The 19,539-nt window shown below is 39.5% G+C and overlaps 1 protein-coding gene and 1 long non-coding RNA gene across 4 annotated transcripts in view; one reads left to right on the forward strand and one right to left on the reverse strand.

Annotated features, from left to right (window-relative positions):
- FSTL5 (follistatin like 5) overlaps positions 1-19,539 on the forward strand; it is a 549,779-nt gene that overhangs the window by 426,046 nt on the left and 104,194 nt on the right. For both annotated transcript variants that reach the window (XM_006121877.5, XM_006121878.5), the window contains exons 9-10: positions 3,239-3,400; positions 9,448-9,582. In XM_006121877.5, coding sequence (XP_006121939.4) covers positions 3,239-3,400; positions 9,448-9,582 — 297 coding nt within the window. The remainder of the gene's footprint in view (positions 1-3,238; positions 3,401-9,447; positions 9,583-19,539) is intronic.
- The window catches only part of LOC142829617 (uncharacterized), a 74,761-nt gene that overhangs the window by 46,203 nt on the left and 9,019 nt on the right, over positions 1-19,539 (reverse strand). The gene's annotated exons all lie outside the window — the stretch shown is intronic.

A 19,539-nucleotide genomic window follows, 5' to 3' on the forward strand; every position in this document is an offset into this window, starting at 1 on the left:
CCCCATTTATTAACACCTTTCTGACTGGGCCTCCAGATCCCAACCCTAGTTCATTCACTCTCTTCTGTTAATTAGGGGTTGGGGACTGCCTTCTTCCCAAAGCTAGGTCCCAATACAGGCTAGATCACAGGGTATGTCTACACTGCAACAAGAGACCTGCAGTACTGGCACGGCTCGCCTACGTCATATGACTTAAATTTGCATGAGGGTGTCTCTCAGAGTCTCTGCTCTAAACATCTACACTACAGTTTTTAGCCCCAAGCTGTTCAAGCCCAAGTCAACTGACCCAGTTTCCAAGAGTCAGTGCCAGTATTTTAGTGTAACATCAGGTTGTACCTGGCTTCTGAGGCCTCTGGCTTCCAGATCACCAGACTGTTCACCATATCAGGGTCTCTAGCATAGCTGGGCTGAAAACTCCCAGGCTTTATCTGGCAAAGCTCAGCTTTCCTCAGCCTTTTAGTTCTGGCTTGCAGGTCCAAACTCTTTTCTCAGTCAAGATCTTCCTGCATGGGTCATTGACACTTTTTATGATTTCCGAAGCTTTTGGGCATCTACTGCTCTTTATAGGGCAAGCACCTTATCTCTACAAGGTGGGGCTCATTCTGTAATCAGTGTTGGCTAGCTCCAGCCCTTAAGAGGATCTACTATGCAGCCTATTGGGCTAGCCTGTTTGCTTGCGTATATATCTTTTCTCATAGGTTTCTAAGTTTATGATAGGTTTGATTATTTGGTTTATTAGAATACTTTTATTTTAAAGTATTTTGGCATAAGGAACCTATTGGCCACATCTTGTATGTTGACCGAAGGCAAAGTTATCAAACATATGTCTGAGACCTTTCTCCCAGGTAGAAAAGTTAGCATGCATATATATCATAGAATCATACAACATTAGAACTGGAAAGGACCTCGAGAGGTCATCAGGTCTAGTCCCCTGCCCTCACGGCAGGACTTTCACCTAGATAGACAGTGAAGCATTAAAACATGAGGTCCATATATGGCTACAACCTTTAAAAGACATAGATAAGGATGTGTTGAATGAGGTTAGCATAGGGACTTCCTAAATGCATACCCTCTGTAATGTTAATGACTATATCATAAGGAAAGACCTGAAATAACTGGGAGGACAAAAATAACAAAGGTGTATGTATATTTCATCAATACATACAAATATACCAGCCTATAGATTAGGTATACCCCATCATTTTGGTGGGAAACTAAGTTCAGACATAGAGGGAAGGCTCAAGTATCCACGCCCTATGAAAACGGTGCCCTCCTTATTTTACAAGCTCTAAACTTCTTTGTTCTTAGTTTTTTGTTTTACAAATCTATTAGTCTATCCGTTCTTAATTTTAAATTTTAAATCAGTTAATTAAGTAAAATATAATGAGATTAATTAATGTTAAAAAGTGCAAGCATTTTGCCTCGACAGCTCATTAAACGTGAACTCTGGTGGACCTTTGGTGTGAGCCAATTCTACAGGTGCTCTGAACAACTGCTGTTGTATTAGGCATCCAAAAAGACACATTAAAATGATACCTACACTGTGGATTGTGTTGGTAAAGGGAAGAACACAAGACATGCACACAAATTTAGTCCTTACCAATCTAGAATACTTCAATTTTATCCAGACTGAGCATCTGTCATTATTCTGTTATCCATTTCACAACCTCCATCATTCACTCAAACCCTTAATTTGGCAACCTGGGGAAAAGGGTATGCCAGAATAAAGATTTTGCTGGGCCAGAGAGGGCGCTGTGGGGCCTGGGCATGAATGGGATGAGAGTGGGATGCTTATCTCAGACACACACGTGGTTCCACATCCTGCACTATTCCCAGGCACCACTCTCTGCTGCTCCCATAGCTGTGCGGAAAGCTGAAGGGGAAGTCTGTTGCTATGCTGCTGTTCTCCCAGCTGTGGGGCCAAGGGGAGTACATGGATGTTCCCAGATGAGGGACTTTCGGAGTACATCAATTCAAGTGTAATAAATATAAGCACATGATTCAGTTTTTATATGGTTTTATCTTGTAAGTTCAGTTTTTTATAGCTCTGTATTGTAAATTGTATATGTAGTTCAGAAGAGCTGATTGGAATTAATTTTTCTCGTGTGGGAAAATGCAGATTTGTTGAAATTGAAACTTTTTGTGCAACAGTTATTTTGATGATGCTTTCATTGGGAAGGTGTCTTGGGTCCAGGAAGGAGTATAGGAAGGAAAAGAAAGTAAAGAGCTTCTGCTAATGATCCTAATGATTTGCATGCATACCACTAGTATAGAAGACTGTCTTCAAATCCTTGCTCTGAATCAAAAAGCAGGGAGTTGAAACTGAATTTGACTCTCTTCCTTTGTTTTTTTCAGTAAACATTTCCAAAGACATCTGTATTCTTCCAACACACAATGGAAACAGAAATTGAAACCTGAAAGTTATTCACAAAACTAAAGTATTTTTATCCAGCAAGCCCTATTTGCCCATTAAAATAATTAGAACTGTGGGAATTTTTTTATTGGATCAGACCCAAGTTGCATCTCATCCAATATACTATGTTTGACACTGGCCAGCACTACATGCTTCAGAGGACAGGAAACCCTGCACTAGGCAGATGTGGGCCAATCTTACCTTCTTGAAGGTCTCTTTCTAATTCCTAAGAATTCAATATTGACTTAAGCCCTGTATCATGAATTTTCCATCATTAAAATATTGTTAGCATTAACTGTTATAAATATAGAAATTTTTATTCATTTAAAATGGATTATTCCTTGTTGCTTGGAAAAAATGTTCTCTAAGGTGATGGGGTAAATGCAGAGAAAGGAAGATGCATGGACACACAGCAAAAAAGGCAGAAGAATAAACCAACCAAAAATCTCAATTCTCAACTGTGAAGTGTAGCTAAAATATTATCTAAACATTATATATAAAACCTGAAAGATGCTGATAGATTGTAAATGATTCATATAAGCCCCTGTTCTTCAAATATAGATAATAATCAAACCCTAAGAACAATTGAATTAAAATTCAGAGTTGATGATGGAAATAGGGATTTCTCAGAAGAACATTCCTTCTCTTTCATAAATTTAATTGTTATAGAGCTCAATGCCAGATGCTGTTAAATATGCGGGTAATACTACATATTTCATTATATGTGGCTTCAGGATTATGAGCATCAGTTGCTTGGAGACCTGGGGTTTTTTTAATTTCATATTTTTGCTTTTAATTTGACTGATGATTGTTTTCTGTATTCAGTTCCACCAGTCATTCGAGTCTATCCAGAGAGCCAGGCGAGGGAACCTGGTGTGACAGCCAGCCTCCGATGCCACGCTGAAGGTATCCCCAACCCACAGCTTGGTTGGTTGAAGAATGGAATTGACATTACTCCAAAGTTATCCAAACAGTTAACTCTTCAAGGTAATGAGTTATACTTTCCACTGCCAAGGGCATAGATATGATTTTTTTAAAGGACTGAGGAGTCTCTGCAGTGGAATCTGACCTTTTATGCTGCTTTCATTGATCTGTTTAGAGAAAGATTATGCCTCTAAATACAATGTTGCTAATCTGCTAATCCTCCAGGATTGACCTAGAGTCTCCTGGAATTATCATCACTCTCCTGCATCATTAATTTTTCTCCTGATGATTTTGAAAGCAATCATGGGGATTTTAATAGGATATTTAAAGAAAAATTCATTATGCCATGTTGGGGAGGAAAAAATGTCTCAGTCCTGAACCAAGCAGTGAAGTGTGAACTGCACCACCTCAGGAGAAACTGAGCAGTAGAGCTGTGTTTCTTAAAGTTGGCAAACCACAGCCAATGGGAAGTATCCCGAAATAGCTACCACCAGTCTACACAAGCCTCCTGTTATTTTGAAATATTTTTCAAAATAACGGGTGCACTATTTTGCCATCCCAGTAAACCTTGTTGCACAAGGAATAAGGGATGGCTCGAAATAGCGTGTTATTTTGAAATTTGGCACTGTATAGACATGCCAAATTTCAAAATAAGCGATTTCAAAATAGTTTCAAACTAAGATACGCAATTTGCATAGCACAAATTGTGTATCTTATTTTGAGTTTAGGGTGCTGTGTAGACACCCCCTCAGATTTAAAAATCATCCTCGGCTGTTGGACAGGAATTGGCAATATCGGAAGGACTAATAGAATTGTCCAGCAATAGTAGCAGTTTCCTTTGTAGGCTGAGTAGAAGCCCTTAGTGTGCATGGGGAGGCATGCTAGCACATGCCTCAACCCTGCTATTTTCTGTGCATAGGCTTAAGCAGATCTATTTACCCACACTGGGAAGACAGCTTCCAGCTGCAAAGTACACTTGCCTTGAGTGAGTGGAGAAAATCCTCCCCTCTGAGAAATATATATGTGTGAGATAACAACAGCTGTATATCACATTTTAAAATGTGTACTTTATCTTTTTTATAGAAGAATTTCATGACAAAGTATGTCATGGTTTTTATTTTGAGAACATGGGTCACTGCTACATTCTGGCACCCTTATACACGATGAATATTATTAATGTGAGTAGTTCTTCTAATACTACTGAGTCTATTTAAGAAGTAAGTTACAACTCAGTAATAAGAAAGGCTGTCTTAATATAGAGAAAACCCTCAAAGTTGATTTTAGACAGCACTGACAATGTGGATGTCACTTTTGTCTGGAAATTGGACAGAAGGCAGGCTCCTTCATGAGATTTCTAAATGTAATGAATCTGATCAGGTCAGAAATATCACAAGCATAGCCCTTTACTGAATTTCAGTGCTTCCTGTCGCAGCCAAAGTTGAGCAAAAATGAAAGAAAAAGAAAACTAAAAAACTATTTCAAACTCCTAACAAAATTAGCTTCTGGTTCATTTCAAGTTTGGATAAACAGTCAAGTGAGTTCTTACTTATATTGAAACTGCCTCCATACTCCCATATGTCAGGATAGCTTTTTGGAATGCAGTCTCACATAATGCTACGCATCTTTATTTTGTGTAGGACTTTCCACACATATGTCATCCCCAAATATTTTAAAAAGTTGAATAATGGATTAAAAAAGAGAAGGATATTAGCTCCCACTTGTTATCTTTAAAAAAAAATTAATACAGACTTTGGAAAAAATGGCAATCTAATTCTCTGATATGAGAGAAGAATCCCAAGCCACTAAGTCTAGTTCTGGATCTAATTTTTTTTCCCAAAGTTTGGAGTGGGATCTAATTTAGGAGTTAGTTTTGTCCTTAACTCTAAAACATATAGGAAAGAGTACCTCAATGTTGAGAGTTACTATGTTGTCAGCAAAGAGGGACACTTAACTGCAATACTACCCTGAGCTTTGCTCAAATGTTGGTATGTGGGGATTGAAGCAAAATGCAGGACAATGTAGCACTTTAAAGACTAACAAGATGGTTTATTAGATGATGAGCTTTCGTGGGCCAGACCCACTTCCTCAGATCAAATAGTGGAAGAAAGTAGTCACAACCATATATACCAAAGGATACAATTAAAAAAGTGAACAAATATGAAAAGGACAAATCACATTGCAGAACAGAAGGGGGATGCGGGGGGGGGGGGGGAAGGGGGAGGAAGGAAGGTAAGTGTCTGTGAATTGCTGATATTAAAGGTAGGGAGAGTGGGATGTTTGTGAGTTAATGGTATTACAGGTGATTTGTGAGTTAATGGTATTACAGGTATGTGGGGAGGAACACTTGACTCTCTAATAAGGAACCCAGTAGCAGACAGCGCCAGAGAAGCACCCAAAAGATGCACAGTGGATGGGGATGCCACAAGGATTCTCTAAATGGGATGTGTGGGGAGTACTCCTGCAAACAAAAGTATCTAAAGGAATGTGCTTTTGTGAAATAATAATGGGAAGATAAAGGGGAGTGATCCTGTGAATCTCAGGTGTGTCTGAATGCAAGGGATGACCAAATGCAGAGCTACTTGCTGTCCTTCACCTCCATCCTTCTCTTGGATTATCTGTCATTGTTGATGTCATTATCCCTCCACAATTCCATTATTTTCAACAACAAAGGTAAGCCATGGGGAAGTGATTCCTTTAGACAGAAGGGTGTCTGGAGAATGAGACAGTGTTGAGTAACTCCCAACAATATACCAGAGTACATCAGGGAAAATAGTATGAATGAGTGGGTAGCAGATAAGTGCAATTCTGTCTGCATGGAACTACCCTTATAGGTGATAAGAATACTGAGTTTCCAGATGGTACTCTCCTAACAACTCCTGCTCCCCCACTTTCTCTTGAAGGAGTACTTCATACCATGGAACTATTTCCTTTTGCATGACCGCTGTCCATGGGAAAGTGCTCTCTGGACTCTGACAGCTGCCTGTGCTTTCAGGAGGGTTCTATGAAAAGGTTTTCTTTGGGTCTTAAGACTGGATGTCTAAAGATGAATAAAAATGAAGAGAATTATCTTTGTTAAAGGAAAATATATTCCATGCCCTCTTGCTTACTACACTTCATTAAAAATTAAATTATGGATAATCTCAATACAATACATTTTTCCTATAACTTCCTATCTTTACTGCTCAAGTCAGCAGTAAAAAAAAAGTAAAGGATGGAACAAAGGAAATGTGCTCTTAGACCAGCAAGAAGCCACATCCTTGGGTCACATTTTGTCCATATACATTTTCAAAAACCAGAGTCTGAATCACAGATTCTGAAGTTGATCAGGCATATTTTGCACGTACAGCAATGTAGCACTTCTATTACAAAAAGGCATTTGTATATGAAAATCAGATCATTGTACCTATTTACCCAAGTCCACATACAGGGAAATTCTATATGGACAAATACAGGTTTCTCATGTAGAAGCTTCTGCACAAAACTCTATTTGTGTATACAGGCTGAACCTCTCTCAACCAGGACTCTAGCAGGACTACAGCTGTTTCTGGACCAGAGAAACATGGTGAAGGGCAGAGGCAAGAGCCCTGTGGGGGCCGGGAACCCAGTCAGGCTGGATGCAGGGTGACCAGCAGCTGAGATCCCTGCTATGGGAGTCCAGCTGAGCCGGTGGCAGGGCAGCCAGAATATTAGCAGGCTTCAGTGGGGCAGCAGTCTTCTGTGGTGGGGCCAGGAGAGCCAGCAGCAGGGCTGGTGCTTCCCCAGTAGGGCTGGCAGGATTGGGAATCCTGGTAGCTGAGCAGCAGTCTGCCATGGAATGAGGGGGGGCAGGAGTCCCGGCGGCAGGATTGTGGGCTGGCACGGCCAGTTCTGTCCTGGCAGGCCTGGTAGCAAACAGTGGCATCATGGCAGTGGTTTTCCACGTCAAAGCTGAGAGCCCCAGCAGTGGGACTGTGGGCTGCGGTGACAGGGCAGCAGGGCTGCTCGCACATGAGGAGCCTGCCAGGAGGCTAGACCAGGCGCAGAACCAGGCTTGGGGGCTCGTGGCAGGGGGTCAGAAATGAGCTCCCCTGTTCCAGCAAAATCCCTCCTTTGGGACCACTCAGGTTCTGAGGGTGCCAAACCAGGGAGGTCCAACCTATACTATTTTAGATGCATATTTATTATATAGCTCTGAAATTGATACAGAGGCAGGTTTCTACAGAATACTACTATAAAATCCTGTATAAACTTGTCAACTACTCTTCTGTATTCAATTTCAGCTGTAGTAATTGCTATGCTGCTTTTTTAAAGCAGAATTATCAATTGAAATGTGTATTAGAGCAACACTGCATATTTGTGACATGTTTTAGAAAGGTGGGTTTGCTCAGAGTGATATTTCAAAGGACCTTCTTCCTAGCCTCTGTGAGTAGCATTGCATAACCTAGGTGCTATCTTTATATTTCAGCATGTGATGCAGTAGTTCTTTTGAATGCATTCATTAGACTTTTATGGCTGAAAAGACATGGGAGTGAATTTTAATGGGCTAAAAAAATCCATTTTTCCATGTTTTTTTACATATAAATTGTCACCTGAGTGTGAAGTGGCACTCTGATTAATTTGTGAGCAGGAATATACACATGAAAAAGAGGCTGGGTTATGCAAATGTGACCATTCATTTTTCTAACTCAATTATGCTACATTATAAAGAAGTTCAATTAATGTAGCATCCTATACATTAGGAGCTATATCTCATTCAACAAGAATTGTTGCTGAAAATTTACTACATTACATTCTCTGTAAGATATGTTATTTTGTGTTAAATCAGCAATACAAGACACCGGAATCATAGAATCATAGGATCATAGGACTGGAAGGGACCTCGAGAGGTCATCAAGTCCAGCCCCCCGCCCTCAAGGCAGGACTAAGCTCCGTCTATACCATCCCTGACAGATGTCTATCTAACCTGTTCTTAAATATCTCCAGAGAGGGAGATTCCACCACCTCCCTTGGCAATTTATTCCAATATTTGACCACCCTGACAGTTAGGAATTTTTTCCTAATGTCCAATCTAAACCTCCCTTGCTGCACTTTAAGCCCATTACTCCTTGTCCTGTCCTCAGAAACCAAGAGGAACAAATTTTCTCCTTCCTCCTTGTGACACCCTTTTAGATATTTGAAAACCGCTATCATGTCCCCCCTTAATCTTCTTTTTTCCAAACTAAACAAGCCCAGCTCATGAAGCCTGGCTTCATAGGTCATGATCTCTAGACCTTTAATCATTGTTGTCGCTCTTCTCTGTACCCTTTCCAATTTCTCCACATCTTTCTTGAAATGTGACGCCCAGAACTGGACACAGTACTCCAGCTGAGGCCTAACTAGTGCAGAGTAGAGCGGCAGAATGACTTCACGAGTTTTGCTTACAACACACCTGTTGATACAACTTAGAATCATATTTGCTTTTTTTGCAACAGCATCACACTGTTGACTCATATTCAACTTGTGGTCCACTATGACCCCTAGATCCCTTTCCGCCATGCTCCTTCCTAGACAGTCGCTTCCCATCTTGTATGTATGGAACTGATTGGTCCTTCCTCAGTGGAGCACTTTGCATTTCTCTTTATTAAACTTCATCCTGTTTACCTCTGACCATTTCTCTAACTTGCTATGGTCATTTTGAATTATGTCCCTATCCTCCAAAGAAGTTGCAACCCCACCCAGTTTGGTATCATCTGCAAACTTAATAAGCGTACTCTCTATCCCAATATCTACATCACTGATGAAGATATTGAACAGTACGGGTCCCAAAACAGACCCTTGATTTTATATAGAGTTAGTACAACTGCAGCCAAAATCTATAGAAAAAAGCATGTCAACATTCAAGCAGATATATAATCTGAGACTGACATCCAGATCCAAGCAGCATGTAGAAGTGATATTTCTACTCTCTGTGAAATGGATGATAGCACAGATCACTAACCAACTGAATACTTTTGGAGTTTGGCCTTGTGCCAGTACATGAGCTCAGGAAGGGAAGCAGTTTAATTAGAGTGAACTGAGAAAACTGACTGAGTATATAATCTGAAAACACTGTAGCAAAACTGAAATTGTGTGTATTTTCCCTCTGTTTTCAGCAAATGGCAGTGAGGTGCACATTAGCAATGTGCGCTATGAAGATACAGGTGCATATACTTGTATTGCAAAGAATGAAGCAGGAGTGGATGAAGACATTTCTTCTCTCTTTGTGGAAGATTCTGCTCGAAAGACCCGTATGTATTGAGGAAAAAAATCTATTACTTATGTTAGCCCTCAGCTATATGTTAAGAAAATTGATATTGAAAAGCACTGTGAAGTACCGAATAAATTACAGTTTCTATGTCTAGATAGTTAGAAACTTAAAAAAAAGTTGTAACAATAATTATAGCCATTGCAAAGTGCAATTTTAAATATTAAATTTAAGCAGACGTAACATGAAATGTTTGATTAATTCTGTGAATTGACGCCTCCTTGCACCAGCATTATTATTCAGATAGTTCTCTGAGTATCATTTTATCAGATGGTAATGGCTTCCTAGGTTTGTCTATGATGTATTTCCCTAGGTATGCCAGAGCAGCACAGTGGAGGAAGACAAAATGTAGGTAACTTTCTGCCACCTTTTTGTTCCTGTGACATTGGAGTCTTTTGTTCCTTTAACATTGGAAGGTGAAATATGGCTCTAGTTCACATCGGAGTAGCAACAGGACAGCTTTGATTGCCCTAGGATATTATAGAGTCCAGTGAGTCTAATGAACTCTAGTCTTGCTTTGCAATCTTGTGCTCTCGTAATTTTCCCTGCATACCCCAATCCTCCTCTAAGCACCTGGTTGCCTGGGGCAATGTGAAACAGGGAATGATGCTAGTCCTATGCCAGCACAGGATTCCACTATGCTAGAAAAATCATTAGCTGTTACCTTAAGGCAGTTTTAACTGCCCTTTGCAGAACTAGAGTTGATACTGAAGAAATTTAGATGCCAAGGATTGGTCTTTATATCAACTGAAAGAGAGACACCCTGCAAAAATCCCCACCAGGTTCTACACTAAGCTTTGTCAGTGGTGGAATAAATCTTCAAGATATATTTAATATCATGCAGATGCCCACCTATTGCATATACACCCAGTAAACTAATAGCAGAATAAGAAGTCTTGTTGTATTAATTCAGGGAATCCCTAGGTTATTATATATACTTGTGTGTCTCCCCCCCTTCCCGCCCCCAGCCAGAGTGAGGAATGCATCACACTGTGCATTTTCCTCTTGCTTCAACCTCTCCCTTCCCCCAACCGTCCTAAAGGGCACCTTGGGGTAAGAGACTCACGGCTGGGTAGCCCCAGATGGAGGGTGTGTATGTCCCCTCCAGCTCTTTTCAGCTCTTTTCCCTGGTGATTCTGTCTCTTTTCTGTATGGTTTTATGAGAAGCAATCCCTTTCCAGCCACATCCCATGTTACTTGCACAACCAGACCCTTATCTTGCTTTACATTATGATAAGAGGGAACTGTATACCAGATTTGGTGTTCCTTGCTTTTATCATTTAGGAGTCAATCTTGAACAGACAGACATACAGACTCACAGACAGACAAACTCTTATATGTAGTAGATATATAATTGTATTACTAGTAAGATTGCCTGACGCTTCTCATTATAAGACATTGTTCCCAGTTGCATATCATTTTACTAAAATTTAAGCATTTGACTGAAATTATGAATGCTGGGTGTCTACCATGGATTTTGTAGAGGTTTTGTTTTTGTTGTTTTTGGTTTTTAAACTTCAACCAAAAGGGTTAATCCATTTCTGAGACCGAGTCTCAGGAAAACTATTTGTATGTACGTATTAAAACATTCTGGCCACCTTTACTTTTAGATGCTCTAATTTTCCATAGTTGAGTAGGGACTTGAAATTTGGCACTAGCAGGCTATTATGTAAAAAAAAAAATGTCTTTTGGTGTTCTCATGCAAATTCACCCAAGTTCGATTATGTTATAAGCCTTTGAAAAATTACAGTTTGCATATTTTGTGACAAGACTTACTAGCGCTTAATCATTAAAATCTCTGAAGAGTCTGTCTGTCCTGTGCCTGTTCCAGCAGGTGCAAAGCAATTGCTACCTCTTGTCCATGCTAGTACCAAGGTACCAAAACTGAGGCAGGGAAGCCTGTGTCTCCTGAGCTCAACATGCTGGGACCATGAGTTGTGGAGGAGGAAGCTCCATGAATCAAACACAGAGGGGATGGATGCTGGGTGGAGATTGAGAGTGAATAATTTGGGGGAAGAGACTGCAGATGGAATCTGTGCCCACTATAGCACACTTTCCTCTGGAATATATAATGGAACCCAAGATTATTAAGTCTGACAGCAAATCTCTGACAAAATGTCTTATCCCTCTAGTAGAGTGTCCTCACTTCCAGAATGCTGCCTTGTCTCTGGTCACTATATTTCATAGGGTCCTTGTTTCTGGAATCCCCCTACTGGGCTCTCCTTGGACCTGGCAATATTCTTTCCCAGTTTGCATATTCTTCTGCTATTTCTATCAGTTGCTCCTTTCGCTCAAGTGGCATGAATCTAAATGTTTCAAAGCGAATAATGACACAATGCATGTCATTATGATGCCATGTGATAGACTTTTTATTTTTGCAGGTTTTTTATTTTTAAATCTGGGAAGTTGTACAGAAAGAACTAAATTGAAAGGACATTATTAGGATTGCAAAGTCTAGCACTTAGAAGTTAGGAAATGAAGAAAAAGTAATCTTAATTGTGCTAACTTTATCCCAAACCTCATATGCGCCTGTATGCTGATGCAAGTTTTAATTACAAAATCACATACTATTTTTTCACAGAATTTCTGCTTCATTCAGTACTCAGCAACTAAATGAATGAAACTAAATTAGCATGCAACTTTCAATACAGTTGGCCCATGGGTGTGGCCAAGTTCCCGAGGTCCTATAAAGTTTGTTTACAGCAATAGGTCCTAGCTCTCAATGTTCTCTGCTGTTATTTCGCTCTAACTTACCCCTAAATGTCCTCTAACAGCCTAGAAAGCAGAGGAAGTGAGGCAATGTTGCTAGATAATATTCTATGGTCCAGAAAATTCTCTGGTTCAGAATCAGTCAGGTCCTTAAGGTGCTAGACTAGAGAGGATCAACCTGTAGTATCTGTGTATATCACAAACATGAATTGAGATATTGGGGTGTTAGAAATCATGTATTAGGGTATTTGTGTAAGTGCTGAAAATCTTAGCACTTACATGGTTACCCACACTGTGGGCTCTGCAGTATAAAGCTTAGCTTAGCTTTATGCTGCTGAACTTTCTGCAGTGCCTTCCAGAGAGTGGGACCACCAGCCCCTGCCAGCCCGACTCGGCACCTGAGGAGGAGACTTCGCTGTGGCAGCGAGGCCACTCCCTGGAAGCAGAGCCAATAGCCCTTGTCCACCAAGGTCCCAGGGGAGCAGCTTCAATGAGTATAACCAACACCATTAACCGATAAGCATCTGCTTAGTGGTGCTAATGAGACAAGGGAATATAAAATAAAATCTTCATGACATTAGAAATGGGCCAAAGATTATAAAAAACAATTTAAAACTCACTTGAACATCCATAATCATTAAGGAATCTTACACATAAGTTTTGCTGTTCTAGGATTACAAAACAGGTACTGTCATTTTCAGTTTGATAAATGGTTAGATTTTTCAGGATCAGGAGGTCATGTTTTAAAGTGATATATGTGTTTTAAGTAGCATTTTGGGAATTCAATTTTGATATCTTTTTTTAGTTTTTTTTAGCTTAATATCTAGGTTTTTTATTTTTGATACCTCTATTGAAAGCAAATTATTAATAATAGTATTTTATGCCTAGCCATGTTTATTCTTAATTTATAAAACTAATAATTAATGTAAGGCTGAGAAAATTCATTCCACATTATGATTTGTATGAAGTCAAAACTCAGAAAAGAGTCCCTTAAATTTAAAATATTATTTTCATTAATTATAAAATGATGACTTCACAGCAGCTAACTTTATAGGACTTACAAAAATTATATAATAGGTGGTAAATAATGCATGTTGTGAATGCATTCAGGTCTGGTAGCAACATGTCTGGTGCATTTAGGGGAGACATTTGGGTTTAAATGAAATTTGTAAGAGGAGAAAAACGGAATATAAACCTAAATGTTTCTACAAGAATTCATCCAAGCAAACCATACTGCTTTCTTTGAGTATCCTAGTCACACTGTATACGTTCAGGAGAGGGAGTGTAATTGATCTATTCTTAAAAATCTCTTAACATGTTTTCCTACAAACCTGTGACCATAGATCTGGACTTGTCCTCAATATTTCATGATGCCACTAGACTTTGAGTTGCCATGCTTAAATAAGGGTGTAATAGGAGCTTCTGCAAGACACATATACATTCAAAACAGATATTTACATGTGCAGATCAGACATGGGCATATACATTCAAATAGATAGTTACTATCAGTATCCAATTATTGTTTTTACCGATACAAATGTAAGCCTGCCTGTACAAGTGATGATCTTTCTAGACACCAAGGTGCACACTTTTTTTGCTATCTCTTCTCCTGTGTTCTTATTGAAAAAGATACTGTTTACAGAATACTTAATTAATGATATTTCAAGTTAGAGGAAGAGGGCTTTGTCATTAACCTCAGTCTGCTTTTATTCAGACCCTTCCAAGTATGGCATTTTGGAAAAAAAAATTGCTTTACCCCTAACAAGGAGGAGACTGATCTATCTAGAACCATCTGGTTAGTTATTTATTACTTAAATACAAAGTTATTTTTTTCAACTATAATCTAATTCCTGCTCTTGAAGCCACAGCTTCTGATCTAAGACTGTCCTCTGGTGAGTGGTGTAAATGTGATTTTGTATGATCCCACATACGCTGTAGCCCTTATATATCACATTCATTATAAATGATTTCACTTTTATTCTCCATTAAGGGAATAAAAGCGGACATGTTTATATTTTAAATCTAGGCTCTTTTTTCTTTCTCACTGAAGCGAAAAAACCTCCCTATTGGGAATGTTATAATGGAACGCTGCACGAAGAGGGGTCTGCCTAAAAGCACAAGCAAGATAGATCCTCTCCAGCTCATCAGCTAGCCTGAACGTCCCAGCTTTCCGAGTACAATGGTATATCAGAATTTTGGGGAATTCAGAATGCTGATTGGCTGTTAAGGTGGTAATGATTTATAATGAGACATTCGAGTGGAATATAAAGAATTTATAATTGCATTGCATTGCACTTAACAGTACTAACATAATTCATCTAACCAAAAAACAAAAAAAGGCAAAACCTACATGGGGTGAGGGCCTTGCTGGTGTAAGCATTTCATTTCCTGGGTATGATGGATTGCTTTTCTTCACTGATTCCACCTACTATTTTTGAATGCATATAATACTTTTGGTCAATAGATATCGAATCAGTGTTGCATAATATTATATTTGGCTATTTATCTCTGGGATCTCATTTTTCAGCCCAACCAAAATGAGTTGCTCAATTTGTGTATTAAAGAGTATACGTATAGAGTGAACATAAATAGAAGTGCTATCTTCTTGCAAGAGCCCTAGAATTATGTAATGTAGATAATGAACCTCTTCTTGTCCTACAAAAGCTCCTGGAAAGAACTAGATCTTATAGACTATGATAAAAAGTCTTACATTTTCCCATGCCTCTGTCTTAATATCACTTCTTAAATTTTGTTAATTAAACTTACATGCTGAAATTTGATTTTCTGAAACAAAAAGCATTGTGTTTCATTTATTGATATATTTTAAATTTGAGATTAGGCTGCTCAGATTTAATAGTTTTTGGCAGAGGTTTTCCAATAAGCTTTGGGATGCCGAGGTTACTAATAGGGGATCGCAAGCTGTCAGCCCCCATTCCCCGCCAGTGCTGCTTTGCATATAGCATTGATAATGATGTTGAATATCTAAAGTGTTTTAATTTATAAGGTGAGAGGGAGGATTGCACTCATAGGCTTGCTATATGAAAGGGGTCACTAGCACAAAAGTTTGAGAACCACTGCTTTATGGTGTGGTATGTTAGAGATGAATAGCCTGTGGTTTGTAACAGAACGATAGATAGAGTGATGGATAGACCCTAGAGTGGATTGTGTGGTACCTGGTGCTAGAAGCAAGAATAAAAGGAAATAAATAGTATGAAGTATTGCTTAGGTAGATCAGTAAGGAAGTTATTTATTTTAAAGTTCCTAGCAGGTAGCACAGATATTTGAAACATTCTCAGGAGAAATCAGTATGCGTAGATGGTAATGATTCATCATCAAGATGGAAATTCAGGATTAAAGTAAATGAAAAAAATTGTGAAGATGCTTTGTCATCTAGAGCTGCTAAATTTATGTTCACATTAAACAATGAGCTGATGTTATGTTATATATTGGTAAGAGTTTAACAAATGACAGTAATCTCAAGAAAAGTCCAGCCTCTGGTTAGCCTTTGTGCATTTTACAGTGTGTGTTTTTTAAAATAAAACAAAAACCAAACTTTTAAATACATGTTTTCATGTTTGGATTGTCCCAGAAGCATAATAGTAGAATATGCAAGATCATTTTCTTTCAAATGATGAACTTTCAGGGGATTACTATGTCAGCATAAAACTCCCTTTTCAATTGAAACTTGATATATTTTATATCTGAGGCCAAGAATTCATACCTTTTCCTCAACAGACCTGAAAAAAGCTATGGAAAAATTTAAAGTTACATACTATTCCCCAAAATATTTATGTTGTATGCAGAAGTTGCCTGATACTTCTCATGATTAGACACTATTTTCAGTTACTGAACCTTAATTATTTAGGCTGAAACTTTCCATTTTCATTTTGTGTCTCGTGTTTTTTGTTTGTTTGCTCCTACTAATAGTGTGACGTTCTATATCTTGGAGAGTGTCTGTTATCCCCATATTTCTTATTTGTATATAATTATACTATTGCACATAGAGCATGACATGTGAGGTATTGTGGGAAAAGTTATGATTTGCTGAAACTCACTGTGCCATGTACATATGTATATCATTAATGCATATACAATTATAAGAATTGTGTTGCATAATTTTAACTAACATATATGCTACAAGAATAAGGGAGCTAACCAATGCCCAGGTGGGTATCAAACAACCATTAACAGTCATTGTCCAGCAAAGGAACTACTATTCAATGACTCACCTGCATAAGGCCACACCAGAAGAATTGTTCAACCTTGCCTGGGGAATCAGAAATGTCCACTAGACATGCCTGGATTTGTGTTCTTCAAGCATATGGGATTAAGAGTATAAAAGAGGACTCAGTAGCCACATGATTGGCCTTTCTCCTCCACCTATTGTGCAATCAACAAGGACATTCAGAACACGGAAGATTCCAACAGAGGGGATTGGCCAAAGTTTCAAGGGTGAAATGCTTTCTATAAATTGAAATATCAAATGAGATGAGAAAAACTGCTTAATCGAGATGTTGCCTCATCTAATAGGTTTGAGAGTTTAGACGGTTTTTATGTTTTATTTTCTTTTGGTAACTTACTGACTTTTTGCCTCTCACTTACAATCTGTCTTTTGTAGTCAGTAAATTAACTTGTTGCTGGAAGAGTTTGGTAAATCTGCCCAAGTTTATGAAGGCTGGCGTATGTCCACTTTCCATTGATGAAGTAGTGAACCAATAAATATATATGCATTGTTTATCTTCAGCAGCATAAGATGGTATATTCCTGAGGTACAGACTTGGGAGCTGGTGCCTTTCTGTTTTATTCATGAATAGCTCTGGGAGTATATGTACATTCTAGCTGAGTGTGGAGCTCCTCGTATTGTTGTGCTGAGTAAGAAGAGAGCCAGGAGGGTTTTGATGCTTATTACGAGCAAAGCTTTGTGAGAGACAGCTTAGGCTGGAGAGTTAAGGTAGCACTGCAGTCCCATAGTCTGAGGCTAAGAGAGCCCATCACAAATAGGTTCAACCATTTCTGAGAAAAAAATTAAGGGGAGAATACATTGTTTTTGTTTATGATTAAAAATTAGTTTTGTTGAGAAACTTTATTTTATTAATAACCGATGGAAAGAGTATTTCAGTCAGCTCCTGAAACGTCCATCATCAATCGATCAGTCAGCACTGGAACAGATTGCTCAGAAGCCAACGCTTGAAGACCTGGGAGATCCTCTATTTATGGACGAAGTTAGAAAGGCCATCAGGCAGATGAGTTGTGGCAAGGCATCCGGCAAGGATGGAATTCCTGCAGAACTGTAACAAGGCATTTAATGAGGAGTCACTTAAGGTTTTTCATAATATCTTGACCAGTATTTGGGAAGAGGAAGAAATGCCATCTGACCTCCATGATGCCGTGATAGTTGCTCTGTACAAGAATAAGGGTGCAAGATCCGATTGCGGGATCTACAGAGGTATCTTGCTGCTCTCCGTTGCTGGGAATATCTTTGCCTGCATCATCCTGAACAGGCTGATTTTGACAGTTTCAGAAGTGAGTCTCCCCGCGTCACAATGTCACTTCTGCCCTAATCACAGTACTGTTGATATGATCTTTGTAATGAGACAGGTGCAAGAGAAGTGCCTTGAGCAGAATAGGAACCTCTGCTCTGTCTTCATTGATCTGACGAAGGCATTCAACACAGTTAACAGAGATGCATTGTGGATCATCCTCAGGAAGCCGGGTTGCCCACCAAAGTTCATTTCGCTCATCAAGCTATTTCACGACGACATGACAGGAGAGGTACTCTCGGATGGTGTGCCAGCTGAGAAATTCAACATCTCCAATGGCGTGAAGCAGGGTTGCGTACTCGCCCCAGTGCTTTTTAACCTGTTCTTCGCTCAAATCCTCATGCATGCTGTCAGAGACTTAGATCTTGGTATTTACATCAGATACCGTTTGGATGGTTCACTGTTTGATTTGAGATGCCTTACTGCAAAGACCGAGACACTAGAGAGGCTTATCACCAAAGTGCTGTTTGCTGATGACTGCATCCTTATGGCACACCAAGAGAACCACCTGCAGACCATCATTGACAGATTTTCTGAAGCATCTAAACTGTTCAGTCTCACAATTAGGCTTAGAAAGACAGAAGCCCTCTTACAGCCTTCACCAAACAGTGCTCTTCCACAGCCATGTATCACTATTGATGGTACACAACTGAAGGTAGTGGATAGCTTTAAGTACCTGGGCTGCACAATATCAAGTGATGGATCCCTTGACAAAGAGATTATAGCAAGGATTCAGAAAGCCAGTCAGGCACTTGGGAGATTGCGTATTAAAGCTCTCCAGCACAAAGATATTCGCCTGTCAACTAAACTCAAGGTATATAATGCCGTGGTCCTCACCTCTCTCCTGCATGGCTGTGAAACATGGACCCTATACCGTAGGCACATCAAGCAAATGGATCATTTCCACATGCGCTCCTTACAATCAATCATGTGAGTATGCTGGCAGGACCGAATTATTAACCAAGAAGTGCGAGATAGAGTTATTTCCACAAGCATCGAAGCTAAGATCCTCCAGATCCAGCTTCAATGGTCTGGTCATGTTCTCTGCATGGACAAAAGCAGGATCCTGAGGCAGCTGTTCTAGGGAAAGCTGGTACGTGGTAGTCACAAACAGGGACGCCCAAGGAAGAGGTATAAGGATAACCTGAAGACCAACTTGCAGTGGACAGGCCGTCAGCCTCGACAGTTTGAACTGACTGCTGCAGACAAGATTAATTAGTGTTCTCTTACGAGGAAAGCAGTGACAAAGTTTGAGGACAACCACCGCCAATGCCTCACAGCTGCACGTGAAAGACGACATACAGCTGTGTTCTCTCCTGTACTGACAATTGGCGTCCTGTGCCCTATTTGCAGCCGCATGTGTGCTTTGACCTTTGGGCTCCAGAGCCTCATGCGTTTCCACAAATGAAATGCATAACATGTCTTCCTCGGCACCTGAGAGACAACCAACAACAACATCTCCTTTACATCACAGGCAATCAAATTTCACGCAGTCATGACTATATTGAGCCCAATAACTTCTGTTTAGCTAAAGTACATCCTTTAGAATGTCTTCAGGTCCTTATCTGAAGATATTAATAGATGGAGAATCTGCCACTTCCCTTAGTAAGTGTTCCAAAGATTAACCAACCTGGATATAATATAAGGATTAGAGGACACCAAATGAAATTAATGGGTAGCAGGTTTAAAAC

This window comes from Pelodiscus sinensis, chromosome 4 (assembly GCF_052426305.1).
Source record: "Pelodiscus sinensis isolate ZL-2025 chromosome 4, ASM5242630v1, whole genome shotgun sequence".
Classification (NCBI taxonomy): domain Eukaryota; kingdom Metazoa; phylum Chordata; order Testudines; family Trionychidae; genus Pelodiscus; species Pelodiscus sinensis.